This window comes from Cyprinodon tularosa, unplaced genomic scaffold (assembly GCF_016077235.1).
Source record: "Cyprinodon tularosa strain WSP-4 unplaced genomic scaffold, ASM1607723v1 ctg106, whole genome shotgun sequence".
NCBI lineage: Eukaryota > Metazoa > Chordata > Actinopteri > Cyprinodontiformes > Cyprinodontidae > Cyprinodon > Cyprinodon tularosa.
In genome coordinates, this window is record NW_024037849.1 from 2509074 (window position 1) to 2525911 (window position 16838).

At 36.7% G+C, this 16838-nt stretch overlaps 1 protein-coding gene across 16 annotated transcripts in view; it reads left to right on the plus strand.

Moving 5' to 3' along the window:
- Positions 1-16838, plus strand: part of lrrc7 (leucine rich repeat containing 7) — a 153602-nt gene that overhangs the window by 107668 nt on the left and 29096 nt on the right. For 9 of the 16 annotated variants that reach the window (XM_038287285.1, XM_038287294.1, XM_038287309.1 and 6 more), the window contains 15 exons: positions 795-884; positions 1360-1416; positions 1555-1618; positions 3530-3604; positions 3694-3838; positions 4361-4433; positions 6088-6105; positions 8120-8249; positions 10742-10857; positions 11104-11173; positions 11907-12006; positions 13866-13990; positions 14190-14408; positions 14836-15009; positions 15705-15816. In XM_038287285.1, coding sequence (XP_038143213.1) covers positions 795-884; positions 1360-1416; positions 1555-1618; positions 3530-3604; positions 3694-3838; positions 4361-4433; positions 6088-6105; positions 8120-8249; positions 10742-10857; positions 11104-11173; positions 11907-12006; positions 13866-13990; positions 14190-14408; positions 14836-15009; positions 15705-15816 — 1568 coding nt within the window. Of the gene's footprint in view, positions 1-794; positions 885-1359; positions 1417-1554; positions 1619-3529; positions 3605-3693; positions 3839-4360; positions 4434-4993; positions 5074-6087; positions 6106-8119; positions 8250-10741; positions 10858-11103; positions 11174-11906; positions 12007-13865; positions 13991-14189; positions 14409-14835; positions 15010-15704; positions 15817-16838 lie in introns of those variants that run through there. The other 7 variants (XM_038287267.1, XM_038287379.1, XM_038287301.1 and 4 more) reach the window with 6 other exon arrangements.

The window sequence follows — 16838 nt, forward strand, 5'->3', positions numbered from 1 at the left end:
CAATTTCCTGCCTCACTTGTACAGAGAGCGGATGGCTCCTTTCCCCTGAATGCAGGAGCTTGATGCAAAGACAATTTGCGTCAGGCAAAAATCTGTTTTTGGGGAAACACTTTGTTGATCTGCACTGCTTTGGTGTACACTGCACCACAGCTGATGTGAATGTACACATTGATTTGAATGATTTGGATTGCTTGCATCACCCACACTTCAGCTGCACAGCAAAATACAAGTAGAAAAGTAGAAAAAAAAACCCAGTTTGAAATATTTTTTATGACACTTTAAATATGTAAGATAATTTTAAAATCAAATTGATTTAATAACATACTGTATGTAAGCTTTTTATTCTTGCTTATTATCTGAAGGAGAGTTTGTGTATGTTTACAAACACTAAACATGCAATAACTAAGCCAATTTGCTAATGCCTGATTGGCTTTTTTATGATTGCTCATCAGATCCACATATTTTTAAAAAACACATTTTTTTATCTTTGAAGTCTCAGGTGTGCATTTATAATTCCCATTTTCTTACCTGCTGATGTTGATGAAGTAAAGAATGCTGCAGAGGTAAATGTTTCCTGTGTGTCTGTGTTGCGCTTGTGCTGCAGATGAGTCATCTCCAGGCCAGCAGCGTTTAGTTGCTTCTGCAGCCATGCAGAAATTGGCCATGTTTCCTCCCACAGGAGGAAACTCTTTTTCTTATTCCTCTTTTGCACCTTGCATTGTTTTCTGTCTTTTGTTTCATGTGTGTTTTTAATATTTTAAATTTTTTTATTTCATTAAATATTTCTCTTTAAGACTCCCAGATGGTTTTACGCAGCTCCTGAATCTGACCCAGCTCTTCTTAAATGATGCCTTCCTGGAGTATCTGCCCGCTAACTTTGGCAGGTGAATTGATACACGTGTTTATCTTTAGTTGTGTTTTATTTTGGATGGTCGGGATTAACGCAAACATTTACTCTTAATCTATAACCTCTATTCATATATTCTATTTAGTGTTTAACATATTTTTGAAGATGCATTTACCATGAAGGATTTATATAAGGAATAAGCCTTTTTGGTTAATTCTAAAGCTTATCTGTTGAGCAGTGTCATTTGATATGACTATTTAAAAGCTGTGTGAGTGGGTGCTGGTAATTGAAGTCTGTAATGAAAAGATCCTATAAAAAAATCAAAATTACTGGATATTTGTTGAAAAGAACAAAAAGATATCTAACAGAATGATTTTAGAGATTAACTTTTCTTTTTCACTTCATTTATTTTTGTGTACTCTTTTTTTGTTAATCCTATTGAAGACTGTTGCATCTGGCAGAGTGCAAATAAAAGGAATTAGGTTTAGGCTTATGTTCCTTCTGTTATTCAGGCTCTCCAAACTACGGATTCTGGAGCTGAGAGAGAACCACCTGAAAACGATGCCAAAGTAAGACAGGGTACCATATGAACATTTGTATGTTGGAAAAAAATAACTTATCTTAAGAAAAATAATAACCCTGCTTGTTTTTATGTTAGTTCATGTGAAACTCAATATGGATAACATTTCCATTTTCTGTCTTTCCAGGTCCATCCACAGACTGACACAGCTGGAGAGGCTGGATCTGGGTAGCAATGAATTCTCTGAAATGGTAAGATCAGTTTGTCTAATGTCTTACTTTTCACCACTTTTACTAGAAATGTTCAGAATAATATAGGTAATATAGATTAATTGAATTGGACTGTGTGGTGGGTTGGATATGATAATAAAAGTAAAAGGCTAAAGAATGGAGAAGCAGGACTTAGTAAGAGTAAAGAAGGACTATTATAAACACTTGCTCACAAATACAAATAAGGAAACCACAGGGAGTCCAGGCTAGTGTGAAGCTCTAATGGTTCATGTACAACTCTGCTGCATTTATTATGTCCAATGTTTAAAAGAGACAAATAACAGATAAGTAGACCTGTTATAATAAAGCATGGATAACCTTTTTTCTTCAGCTTTGAAAGACACTCTCCCTCACAGCTTATTTCATTTAAAGATTTTTGTAGATGGATTCTACAATCTCTTAACTCATTAATCCCTCTTATTTTCAAGGTTCTGGTTCTGATGTGTCTGACAACATGGATACTGAAACACCATAAAGCTTTTGAATTTCCAGTTGTAGTTGTTATTGCTTGCACAGTGACAGCGCCTGCATAGCATGTTGAAATACTGAGTCTTCAACATAAGTTTTAACATCATCAGCCATGAAAAAAAAAAAACTAATGTTATTCTTATGGCTGGTTCCATCTGACCTTTCACTGAGCGAGTCCATGTAAAAGCAGCAGGGAGTAGAAGCTTTTCTCTCCAACCCAACCACCTCTGTTCTGTCAGACCACCAATAATCTTCCACTGTCTGTAATTAGGTCAAGGTACTGGAAATATTACCACAAGCATTAACAGCAACTGAGATATATGCTTGCAGTTTTATGCCTCATGACATTAGTCTACCTAGTGGCGCAGAGGGTAGCGCTGCTGCCTTTCAGCAAAAGCATCTGGGTTTGATTCCCGGCCAATCTCTTTCTGCATGGAGTTTGCATGCTCTCCCTGCGCATGCGTGGGTTCTCTCTGGGTACTCCGGCTTCCTCCCACAGTCCAAAAACATGACTGTTAGGTTAATTGGCTTTTCTAAATTCTCCTTAGGTGTGAGATTGTGTGTGAATGGTTGCGTTGCCCTACGATGGACTAGCGACCTGTCCAGGGTGTACCCCGCCTCTCGCCCCGGTAGACAGCTGGAGATAGGCACCAGCACCCCTTGTGACCCCACTTGGGATAAGTGGGACAGAAGATGGATGGCTTAATGACAACATTAAATCATGTTTTAGTAATCGTATATGTTCTGGGGTTGTTTGTTAACTATGTGCTAAAGTGGCATGCTAAAAAAACACTATGTAATAATATCCCTTCAGTACTGTGCACTAGTTATACAAGTTATTTACATACTTAAAGTAGTTTGTATGGGAAAACAGAGACATCATATTTTAGGAGTTTCATTTAAGCTGTAAAAAAAATATTTTCAGAAAGCTAAATAGGGCTATCCTTGCTGATTTTCCTCTACCTCTTGGCCTGTATGTATTTACTTTGTATTATTTAGCACTTATTAAACCTATGAAAGTAGAAATAAACAAAAAAAAAATTTCTTAGTCAATAGCACCAGACTGAATGGTTTCCTTTGCATCAGAAAGCAGATATTTCCGCCCCCAGAAAAAGAAAACCTGTTATTAGTCCTAGAGTTTATTCTCTTCCACAAAGTAATTTCCAAAAGTAATTTCCAATTTCATAGTTAAGTCATGTATAGAATTAAATATGGACACCTGTAATCCTAAAGAATTAGCTTTTGACCTACAAAAAACTCTTTTTCATTAAATCATAATTAAAAACATACAGTTGCTCTGTGCCTGATTCTGTTTGCTCTGTCCTTGGATGGTCAAAAGAACTCACATGTCATGTGCTCCTTTATTTTCATTTTTTATTTTATAATAACTTACATTAAAGCATATTAAATCTTTTTGCTTCATAGCCAGAGGTGCTGGAACAGATACACAGCCTTAAGGAGCTGTGGCTGGATAACAACTCTCTACAGTCTATACCTGGGGTAAGTGGACTTTCACCTTAGGCAGGAACAAACAAGTATAAAGTAACGCATTGTTGCCAACTTTTACTTCTTCATCTGTCTTTCTGCAGTCAATAGGGAAGCTTCGTCAGTTGCGGTACTTAGATTTGGCCAAAAATCGCATTGAGTCTTTGGACAGTGACATCTCTGGCTGTGAGGCCTTAGAAGATCTACTGCTATCCTCCAATATGCTGCAGCATCTGCCAGACTCTATAGGTACATACCTACATAACCAGCTTGGGTTTTATTCACAAGGACTGATATATACACACAGTGAGATACAAATTTAACACATGAAATAATAATAAAAAAAGAAACTCAATGATCGCACTTACTTAAGACCAATATAAATATAACAATTAACCAAGCAGCTATGTACATTTTTTCAGAAACCTTAAACAGACAGTTAGTCTCACATTGTGAACATATAAGAAAAAATAATGTTCCCAATGTAATTTTTTTTATGCTTAGTCCTACTTTCAAGTTGAAACAAACTATCCTGATAATGGCTGCAGCTTTCAAGGGTACATAAAGGGTAGTATTGATCTTCTATAAGTTTCTGCCAATCGGCTACGAATCTGCATATGACCATCTCCTTAATATGTCCCTTAGTTTATATTGAACTGTGTTGATGCTGAATGATAATTATGAATGATCTTGCTAAAAACAGAGAGTGAAAGTTAAGTGTTTGTATTACCCATGTGGGAATTTGTACCTGTGTGTCTGCATGTGTTGCAGGAATGCTGAAGAAGCTGACCACTCTAAAGGTAGATGACAACCAGCTGACCGCACTGCCTCACACTATTGGGAGGTGAGAATCCAACACAGATTCTTCAAAGAAATCTAACCCTTTAACAAATGTCAGGTCAGATAAATGGGCTTGCAATAGTGTTTATACCCCATTGAACTTTTTTCACATTTTAAAACCAAACATTTGACTTTCTTTTAGTTATATGTTAAGTGAAAGAACAGCACAAAGTAGACGTAGGGGTCTCCAGTCCTGATCCTCAAGATCTACTGTCCTGCAAGTTTTAGATGTATCCTTGACTAGTTTCTTAATTATATTTAACTCAGGTATCATTTTCATTTTTACATGAATCGAGTGAATGGCTTGTTGCCAGCCCCTTGCCAAACTTCATTGCAACCTGAAGATGTAATTCCGTCATTTGAATTAGCTGTGTTAGAGCAAGGATGCATTTAAAGTCTGCAGGGCAGTAGATCTGAGTACCAGGGTTGCAGACCCTTAAGTAGATTCTACTACCTAATATCTAGGTTTTATAGACAGTTCATGCCAAAAGTGGTGATACTCCAGATAGGTCTAGACCTGTTCGAATCGATAGCCGAGCTCTTCTGGCGTCTTTATTTTCACAGCCTTCGAAGGAGCCAGTCCAGGTAGAACGGGTCCTTCAGACCTACAGTGTGTAGTACTGTTGCAGGAATTTCCTAGGTTCAATTTCTGACCAAAGATCTTTCTGCATGAAGTCTGAATGTTCCTCCCGTGCATGTGTGGGTTCTCTCTGGTTATTCCAGCTTCCTCTCACAGTCCAAAAACATGATTATTTTTTTTAACTGATGTCTCTAAGGTGTGAGTGCATATGCATGCATGGTTGTGTGTCTCAGTATTGTCCTGCAAAGTACTGCTGGTCTGTCCTGGATGTAGCCTGGCTTTCACCCATAAACTGCTGATGATAAGCACCAGTCCCCAGACAACGGATAAATGATAGATAGGTGACCATCCTCTATATGATATAAGAATGGTTTTAATGGTGCTACAGACTATAATTTCATTGCTATTATGACAAGAAAGAATTTTCGATCATTTTTGACGATTGAGGAGGGCACACTTTTTTTTAACACCAGTTTAAATACACTAACTGAAATGGGCTTTAAGATGTGTTAAAAGCTTAGAATACTGTTTTATGACTTTACCATGTTGTACCTTTATACTTCTGCTGTCTGCTGTTTGCCTTGGTTTTAAGTGTTGTGTCTGTTCACAAATATTCTGCACAGAGCTTAGAACATACCCTTTGGGCTTCATTGATTCAATCAGTTACTTTTTATTTTATGGAGTCAGATTAAAAGACACTAAATATACCACCATATGAACACAAAGTTTTCTAAATTATAGCTTTTAAATAAACTATGCATCCTTTACATTTGTCTTACTTTGTGTTGATCTATCACCTAAATCCTGATAACAAACTCTGATTCTTCTGGTTAAGGTGTCCAAAATGTGACAAAGGCTATGGATTATGAACACTTTAGCTGCAGATATTGGATTTTGTAATCATTGTTTTGTTTTATTTAAAAACTTCTTTCAGCCAATTCATCTTGGCAGTTTATAATGGATTGCAGATATAGGGGTTTTAGGTGGGTCGTTTATGTTGTTTATCACTGTATTGTAATGGCTGATTTTTGGTTGGGGGGGTCTGTGTGTTATGTTTCCTGCGGTGCCATGGCGTTAGTCCGAAGCCAAAGCAAGGGTGAGTAACATGAGCCTTCTGGATTTTAGGGCTTGTTCAGAGATAGATGTTCAGCCGTGCTGCAGATACAGAAAATAAAAGCTTGCTACCACATGCTGTCAATGTGGGGAACATTTCATATCCATAAAGATTACATGCAAACATTCAACAAAGTTATTTTACTGTATTCAGAGCTTGATTTAATCTTTAGATATGATTTTTATTCTTCAAAAACATCAATAGGAAAACCCACGGAGAATAAAATGATTGCATGTAATGTTACTGCAGTGGTATGACTGTAGTCTTGCTTACATCAATGCATAGGATGTGCAACATTAAATATATTGTCTGCTTTAAAAAGGTAGATATGTTGATTAATTAACCTGAAACATTTGTTAAATATAATTTTGGTGTTGTCTACTGTTCTTCATATTTTATTTAGATTTTATGTAAGACTTATATAATTTGTGAAAAGAATCATCTTTAAACTTTTGTTTCTTTGTTTCTTTCTGGCTGACTTTAGATATTCCATATAATCCTATTTTGCTTATAAGATTAACATATTTGCAAGATCTGTATCTGAACACCCTGAAAGCTCTCTGTCTTCATGAACAAGTCCCAGGATTTGGTCTTGATACGTAGTTCTGTAGATTAATGACTTCCCCTTAAAGCTCTTTTACTGTTTCACATCCATTGTTGAATATTAAATTTTTATAACAAGACTTTAAATTTAATTTTTATTTTATAATATAATATATATTAGTCATAACCTCACACTACCTTTAAATTAAAATTTAGTTTTTTTTATCAAAGGTAACAGCTTGTTGGGTAGGGGTGGGGGGGTCAAAACAGTTTTAAACATGATATTTTGGTGATTATGGGGCTGTGAAATGTTTGGTTAAATTTTTACGTAGATGATGAACCTTAAAGTAAAAGTTTGGCTCATAGTAGCCAGCCAATAGGAACTCTAACTTTTTTTTTTTTTTTTTTAAGTAGTTTCTTAGTTATATTGAACTGGGGTATCATTTTCTGCTAGTTTTTACTGGATATAAAACTGGATGGATCTTAATGATTACTTCCAACCAGAATGACTACACTATACACACAATGGCGAAACTTCATTGGAAAGTGAAAAAAACTGTATTTGAATCTAGTTTCTTTATCTGAAGGTGATAACCTGAACCATAGCAGTAAACACAAATGTTATTCAAAATAAGATAACCTTTCCCTACACCTCTCCTTTTTCTTTCTCCCTTCTCATCTGCTCCCATTTTAGACAGTATGGTAGTCCAGATGGCCCCATCTGTTGGGAATAATAAGGCAGACTAATATAATGTTAACAGTGAATGTAAAAATGTTTTCTCATTAGCATTAGCATGCTGTTACTTTGGTGTCAGACCACTGAAGACATGTAAAGGGCAGTCCAGTGTGCTATAGAGGGGTTGAACTAGATGCTACAAGAAGCTGAGATCTACTGTATGTCTAAAATATATATATATATATATATATATATATATATATAGAGAGAGAGAGAGAGAGAGAGAGAGAGATAGAGAGAGAGATAGAGAGATTATACCTGAATCATTTACCTTTTAGTCCTCAGTGTAGCTGATGTTATTATAATAATATTAAGAAATTTCCATGCAAAGACTGAAACATCATAAGTTTATTTTAACAGTGGAGAATAAATTGTAGCCAAAAATTGTAGTTATCATCCAAAATTACGCAATTGTCATTATTTTTAGTTAATATTTTATTTATATTTTCTCTCTGTTAATTTTTACACATGTTCTTTGCAATTACAACTGGGCGTAGCCTATTGGTGGAATCTTTTTTCTATAAATTCTATTTTTGTTCTAATAAAAAAAAGGTAACATACTACAGGTTAAATGTTATTTATCTCTGGTTTCAGTCTTTCCATGGAATCGATCTCTTTCCAGAGAAAGAATATTGTTTAGAATAGCTACAGACATGTTACAGCCGTCAGAATGACTCCTCTTCTTTTCTTTTCATGTCCTCTCTTCTCTTCATTTAGCCTGTCTCTTTTGGAGGAGTTGGACTGTAGCTGTAATGAGCTGGAGTCGTTACCTCCCACTGTTGGCTACCTGCACAGCTTGAGAACTTTTGCTGCAGATGAAAACTTCCTCATAGAGCTGCCACGGGAGGTAAGCTTATTGATTTCAGCTCTGACACTGATACCAAACAAACCTTAAACAATACAGTTTTCAAATCAGATGTTACTGTAATTTTTTTTTTTTTAATCTTCAGAAAGATTTTAATTTCACCACAAATACTGTAATCATTGAGTCCTCCCAAAAAAATTGTCCCTCTGTTAAGGTATCATTCTGTTAACCAGCCTGAAGCCAGTAATTAGCTTTACTTTTTTAGTCTTTGCTCTGTCATGTCTTATATCAATATTTTATATAATAAAAAGTAACCTGGTTTATTATGCTTGCTGTGTTGTAATTTTGTTTAAATGATACATTTCAGACAGGTGTTGCATGCATTTGAATTAGGCTAGCTTGATTCAATAATATGTAGAAACCCTTTTCAGCTGCAGGAATTTTGATGTGAGCTGGTGTGTTTCATATCAAGAGGCTGGATAATTTGACCTCCCTCTTTTCCAAAAGAGCTCAGGCGCAGTCATGGTGAATTGAGAGTATCTGTGAATTACTTTGCTCAAGTCTTACACAGATTCTTGATTGGATTAAGGTTTATACTTTGACTGAGCCATGTTTCAAGAAGATATGTGTTTGTTATAAGCCATGGTTCACAAACTCCAGAGTTTTGTTTTTCTTCTTCACAAGAGACATAAAAACTTGGGAGTTTGTAAAGCATGGCTTTATTGGGTTATTAGCAGAGTGTAGAACTTGATTGTATGGTGAAGAGGTATTTTTGTCTCAGAGCTATTTTAAGTGGGCTTGACCTTGGATTAATCTAAAAGTTGTAGTCATACTGGACCTTAGGGACTGACATTTGAGTTACTTGATGTAAACATTTTGATTGTAGTTCAGAATGTTTAGTGTTATTGTCTAACTGGAGGGTAAACATCTGTCCTTTCTTGCCTTTTTGCTTATTTTCTTACTCGATTGCCCTACATTTTGCTCCATTTTCTCGTCTCTTATTGGCCTTCATGTCACTTCTTAAAAGGTTTGCTGCTGCGTGAGGGTAATGTGCAACATTACTTCTCTGTTATGCAGAGCATTTTGGATGTTGGGCTTAAATATAGTTTTAGTCTCATTTGACCCAAGCACTGCGGATACATTTTTTATGTGTCCCTTACTTGGTTTGTAGCAAATATATTACTTTTTTTTCTGGCTTGGTTTCAACAACATCTTTCTTCTTGCCTCTTCTCCATAAAGGTCAGGTTTGTTTCAAAAATGTTTGCCCAGCTCACCAATTTGCACACCTGAACTCTCTCTCTGATGCTTCTTTAAAGTTAAGCTGAGCTTATTTGATTATGGCTCAGTTTTGTCTGGATGGCTGTGGCTTAGTAATGAGGCAGTTGTGCACTTTAATCTTATTTCATTTTCTAGATACATTTTTTGGATTTTCTATAAACCAGTCCTTTAAAATTCTCCCCAACTTCTTAATGGGTCTTTTTAATATTCACCAACACACTGTTGAGCTCCTCATTGACTTATTACAAAAAAGGTGAATTCTGAAGGCAGTTTGTTTGCACTGGATCTGTCATGATGGGTACTCTAAAAGTGACCCAATTATGCAGAACACCACTGACGGACACAGGAATAAAAGTTCAACAAGTTTATTTTGACACAAGCACACAGAATGTACTGGTTCTGGCTCGGGCCTGGACACTGGTTCACCGGAGTCTGCGTGAGAGACAGTTCAGTTAGCGTTGCACGTTGGAGCTTGATTTCTTGATTATAACTGATTGTACCTTCAGGGTTCTTGAGGTTAGCTTTGGGAGAGTCACTGTTGGATCTGGAGAGGAGTTGATCAGCAGAGTCCGCTTGCTGCTTCAGCGTCTCACGTCTACTAATGAACAGACCTTGGCTTTGGGTTTTCCAGCTCTTAATCCAGAGCTGCATGGAAGTTCTCTATGGTTCTTCGGGTTTGGCTCTGAGGGTCGGCTCGGCAGGTTAGCTCTTCCAGAGCTTCACAGAGGAGACACTGGTTTCCTGGAAGATAGAGACAACGGTTAGAATCCTGGCTGGATTCAAAGTCAAAAGATACACTGAGAGTCTAGGCTTAGGTGCTGACCAACTGGATCAACACTGCGGCGTTGAGGCAAGGTCTGAAGACAGCTTATATAGTGGATCCTCTGATGATCTTGATGGGCTGCAGCTGTGCAGGAGGCTCACTCAGAAGGATCCACGGCGGACTCTGCTGGAGAAAGGTGGAACTTCTCCAGCTCCCAACAGGATCGTGCTTGGGCTTATCTGAGTGTAGCAGCCTGAACACAAATGCATGCTGTACTTTGTTTTTGTTTTTTATTAGTTTCTGCCAAACAATTTTAAAAATGATCTATCATTATTCTCCTACTTCACAGTTCTGTTGTATATTGTGTGCCTCTAACACTTGAACATTTGTTATTAAAAAATAATGTAACACTATTCCAGAGTATACGCTTTTGCGAGGGACTGTAACTTATTTTGATGGCTTGAGTCTGTGTGTGTGTGTGTTCCTGTTTTAGATTGGTAACTGCAAGAATGTGACGGTGATGTCACTTCGGTCCAACAAGCTGGAGTTTCTGCCTGATGAAATAGGGCAGATGACCAAACTACGTGTTCTTAACCTCAGCGACAACAGGTAAAGACACGAGCATGCTGGTGCTCTGGGCTACGATTCCAGGTGGCAACATTTTTACAATCAGGCAATAATTTCTCAATGGCAGCTTGGCCGCTTTTCTTCTTACTGCAATAAGGCTTATGGTAACCATGGAAATCAGAGTGTGTTGCCATGGTAGCATGCTCTGCAGGCTGTACAGTGAGTGGGAACATGAAACATCTCTATTCTTTCCCACCCCCCTTCATAATATTTCTGTCTTCCTCCAAGGTTGAAGAATCTACCGTTTACCTTCACCAAGCTGAAGGACTTGGCAGCTCTGTGGCTCTCTGACAATCAGGTATCTGTCCATTTTCCTGCTGGTCTGCAGGAGAGAACACCTGCTAAGTGATATGCGTAACAACACTTCTAGCCATCGTTATGATAATCATATACCAGGTCTGGTTTACAAGCGGATTTACAGAATACTTCCAAAGGGTTTTCCATTACAGGCTTTTATTTTGAAAAGCAGCATTTACTTTTGACACATTTGCTTGAGGAAAAGATGCATTGAGGATAAACAATACATATGTATTTTTGTACATGACTAAATCCAGAGATTATTAATTCTATGGATAATAAGAATAATGTTTTAGGTTGATCAAAGCAAGCAAATAGTGAATATATATTACCTACTAAAACCAGAAGCATTTTAAAAAAATGTTTTCTTTATTACATATTCATTTAAAATGGCTACCTAAAGTATGTATTCATAAGGTACAGAAAATACATATTGAGATTTAATTATTAACCCTCTTGCCGCCATCGCCCACTGGTGGGCTCTAGAGGTTTAAGGAGCAAATAGGTTTTAGTCAAGGGGCTACCAATGCTGCAATCTGTTTATCAACATTCAAGTTTCATTAAGAGATTACTGGTTAGTGTTAAAAAATTAGATGTTGTTTTTATTGCCCTCTTTTATTTTTGTAAATTTGGCAGTCACATCACATTAGCATGAATGGGATGTGACTGGTTCCGTATTTATTAAAAATTGCATGCAGAATGAAAGTTTAAAAGTTTGTATCTGTATTTTGCAGTCCAAAGCTTTGATCCCACTGCAGACAGAAGCTCATCCAGAAACCAAACAGAAGGTTTTGACCAACTACATGTTTCCACAACAGCCCAGACATGATGAAGGTATGAAAAAAAGATGTCTTTATGGTGCCACATGAAGTTTCAATGCTTTCTGACATAATTTACGAAAACTCGCAAAAAGTATTTTTTTAACAAAGTAGTCAGGATTTTTTTTATCTTTTGGTGCTGAGGACATTTTCAACTTAAACAGTTTCTTGGAAATACAGCATAAAATCCTAGGTTGAGGTTATTTGGTTGAAATGTCTTGATCGGTCCTGAGTTGTTTTTTAATATCTACTAAGGGCTTTAGTGGGCTTATAAAACATTGTCAGACCTACCAATTGGAGTTTATCGAGATTCAGCTCTGGAAAATGTATTTGTTACAGTATTTTTCTTCATTTTTTCCAAAATAGCAGTGTGGCTATGTTTATGTATATCATATGATAAATGACTTACTGCATATTTGCTCATGTTTAGCATTAATGCTGATTTAAGCCCACAAATGTCCACAAACTGTCATTTTTACATTGCTTGACAAATAGTGAAAGAAGAGCGAAAAAATATCTGAAACTACACCAAGTAAAACTGAAATCATAATAATTGTTTGGGAAAGTTACATCTCTTCCACAAAATTGTGCTTGGGAAATTATTATCATTATTATTATTATTTAAACCAACCTTTTTTGTGAACCCCTTAAAACAAACAAAGGGGCTAAAATACTGTACAGTAAGAACAAAAAAAAAAAACACATTAAGAACATGTGAAAACATTGCACTAACATTAAAAAATGAATCATTAACTTAAGACCATAACCTTACAAGTACAAAAATCTTGAGGAAAGATGTGTTTCGAAAGCATTTTAAATGATTGGGGATAAGGCCCACCTTATGTACTGCAGCAGGGCTGGTCTCCTCCTGACCTGAGTTTGGTTCTCAACACTAGTAATATCAAAATGATTAATTATTTTCCAATATGCCCATTCTTAGGTATTTCAATTCAATTCAATTCAAAACAGTTTATTTATATAGTGCCAATTTACAACATGTCATCATCTACATGTCCTCTCAAGGCACTTTACAGAGACAATTCAACCAGATCATACAGTCGTATTGGTTCTTTTATCCTATATCTTAAATTGAGGAATATTGTTATTTATCTAAGAAAAAACAGCTGATTGCATCGACTCATTGACTCAACAGCAATCCCTCACTCCAAGAATGCTTGTAGCATCAATGGAGAGGAAAAACTCCCTTTTAACACAAAGAAATCTCCAGCAGAACCAGACCCAGTGTGAGCGGCAATTTTCTGAGGGTGACTGGGGTTCAAGGAGACAGAAGCAGACATACAGAAAGAAGCAAAGATACAAAAGGCAACTGTTAACCAGCTCCACAGGTGGTCCAGGAAACACATAGCCAGGCAGACAAGCTCCAATCCAGCTCCCATGTAAGAGGATGAAGAGAGGACATCAGTTAGTCACAGTCAGAGAAACAGGACTACACTTAAAAAACAGGCCAAGCTCCAACATCAATAAAAAATAGTGGTGATGGCAGCAGCACAGTTAATATTTCTCTCCAGGAACAGACCAGATGGACTTATACTTTCATTCTATTACATTTCAAAGTCAAATATTCACTACTTTTAAATGCATGCACTTTTGAATTCTTAAGTATTTTGAAAGAGAATTTGAAATATTGACCAAAATGTTATCAATAGACACTGTCCTTGTAATAAAGAAATACATAAACAAAATAAATCTGTCTGCACAAAAGAACTGTAAGAATAAACATACCTTTTTCTTCACCATTTGCTGCACAATGTGAGATTGAAAGCAACATTAAGGCTGGGGTTATCTGTTAATTTTGTGTTGTAAGTGTGGCTCCTCCTAATCATTAAAAGCTGCTGTCTTTGTGTGTGTATACAGATTATCAGTCAGATAGTGACAGCTTTAATCCAACACTGTGGGAAGAACAAAGACAGCAGAGAATGACCGTTGCCTTTGACTTTGAGGACAAAAAAGAAGAGGAAGACAACTCTGGGAAGGTCAAGGTCAGCTTTTTGGATTTCTGTTTCTCTCATCCCCTTCCTAGAATAGCTGATGCTAACATCTTTCAATGCAAATCTTTTATAATACTTATTTATCATTCCTGTTTAATAATAACTGTAACAATAACATAATTCAAATATGATGATGACACTGAATTTGCTGAAATAAATTAGTAAAAATCTTTTCTATGCTTTATTGTAGGTGGAAATAAACTTAAAGCGCTACCCAACCCCATACCCCGAAGATCTGAAAAACATGGTCAAATCAGTGCAGAGTCTTGTGGGTAAAGGCATGCACCCTGGACATGGGCACCAGCATCAGCTGAGCTCAGGCAGCGCCACCTCAGCAGGAACCAACATGGAACATACACACCTCAGCAAAGAATCATATGAGCCACCATGGCCCCTGCCTCCTAAAGAGGTGAGAACAGCACCAGCCTTTTCAAATGGGATGAGTGCAGAAAGCAGTAGAAATTACCTCATCATTTGATGTCGCAGCCAAAATTCTCTATTGGTTTTAGAAAAAAAATAGATGAGTTTTACCATGAAACTTAAGCCAGACCTGGAGACGAATCATGTGCTTCTGAAAGTTCCCAATCTAAACGCAGTCCTCTCAATGATACAATTGGCAAATGTACTTAAATATCTTCACACTAAATGATAATAATGTAAAAGTCATGGGATATTATGCTTATTTACCAGGTAAAAAAATATACAATCTGGTCACGCTTTAAAGCTTTAACTCATCAGTGTAAGTGCTGGAAGTTTTGGAACACCACAATTCATGGTTTTGATGAGCATTAACATACACTTGGCAGTTTGGTGTCTTAATCATTTACTCTGCTCAGTTGATGCAGGTATTTGATTCATTTGATGGACGAAATGAAACTGTTTGCCAGGTGACTGACAGAGAGATGCAGGACTTCTCTCAGTCTCAGTTAATGGATCAAGGATCAATGCATAACTCTGGCATTGACATTCCCAAGAGGAAGGACAAAGAGGACTTGACAGAGAGCTCTGAGGTACAGCTATTCACACATAACAAGAACAGAGCAAAAACAAACAAGTGTTTGCTTCTGTTTGTTGGAATGCAGGAATTATGCTGTTATTTTAGAAATAAATAATATCTTTAATAAAATTAATTTCTAAGGAGAGAAAACCTTAGTTCAGATATATTTTTTTCATTTACATCCCTTAGAAAAAAAATTTGAATTTTTTCAGTGTTCTTGTAATACTCTGCTCCATTTATTACATCAAAAACATAAATATCTGGGCATTTCTTAATGTATGTTAATTATTATTGGCAAAAACACTGGTATATGGTAAACAAGCAAGTTCCTTTCCTCATGCTTTACATTTCTTGTATCTGCGACCTTTAATGTAGAATCAATGACATCATATTTCCCTCGCCAATAAATGCAGATCAGTTTGTCTTTTTTACACTAGGTTGCACTGTGCTCTAACTTTGTAAAATGTTGTGCAGTTGGACCAGATTAAGCTCTGTCCTGTTGGCATATGGGGTTTGCAAAAATAAACAGCACAGTTACTAAGTGTAGAGGTGATATTATTCTAAATCTTTCAAACTGAGATATGCTTCAACAATAAAAGATTCCTTTAATTATTATTAATTTTTACATGTGTTAAGACTCAAGCCAATAAATGTGGAGGGTGCTGTAGATATATAACAAAGCTAAATTGTTTTTTTATTGTGTTTTAGGACTCAATGGGTGGTTCTCCGAACGATATCCGTATCTCAGACATGAGGCCAACTCTGGTGGAGCCACCAATGTACAAACCAAAGGTGGTACTGCTGGGGAAGGATAAAAAAGGTACTGTATCATTTTAGAAATATTAGCTGCAATGTAATCACAAAGCTGTAAATTATATTTTAATGTTCCCTTATACTTCAGAGCTGTGAGGCATGAAGCAAAGGTTATTCATTAATTAGTCATATTCTGAGACAGATTCACTTTAACCTATCATAGAGAGAGACAGCAAGAGATGCAGTGAACCTGCAGAGTAGATGTTCGTGTCTGTCTGGTAGTTTTTTTCTTTTTTTAATTAGGCATATCTGAAGGTATTTACTGTATTTAATTGCAGGGAATTAAGGTAAAAAAAATTCCTATAACCAATACGCATTTAATCATTCAATGGAAGCTTCTAAAAGAAAGTTATGTCTTTTCCCCATGACAGTTTGTAGTTTCATCAAATAATATAGTCATTTCATGTAGTCAGCACTAAGGACAACACAATGAAAAAGAAAAAAACCCAAACACCTTGTGTACTTTCCTTAGTATTCCTAATAGGGAAGCTAGTTTGATATGGATGACATTTAACAAAATAATGCAAATACAAATTTCTCAAATTGTTTTTTCCATTTTAGTAATACATTGAAAAAACAAAACATCTCATTTACCAGAAACACCAGTGTTACATCATAGGCCAAACATTCAAGTTATATGTTGGATGGACATGTCATGATACGTGGTTGGTTTGCTAGCCCAAGGATGCAGAACTCCACAGACACAGAGGCAGGATTAAAGTCCAATGTTTATTTGGATGAGCACAGGGTTCTGCCCTGGAAGGCAGGGGAGACAGAGTACAGGTTAAACTCAGGGATAGATTAACAAACTGAAACTCACTGGTTTGCTGGTTCAGGCAGGCAGAGTAGCACAGGTAACGGACATGGCAAGGCGTGGCAAAACGTGGTAAACATGGCAAGGAACAAAGACTAGGGAACCCATGGCTAGGCTTGGAAACAACGGCTAACACATGGCTGTGGGTAACACAGGCTACGATCCGGCTACGAGTGAAGCTGTCACACAGCTTATATGGGGAGAGGTTAATGAGC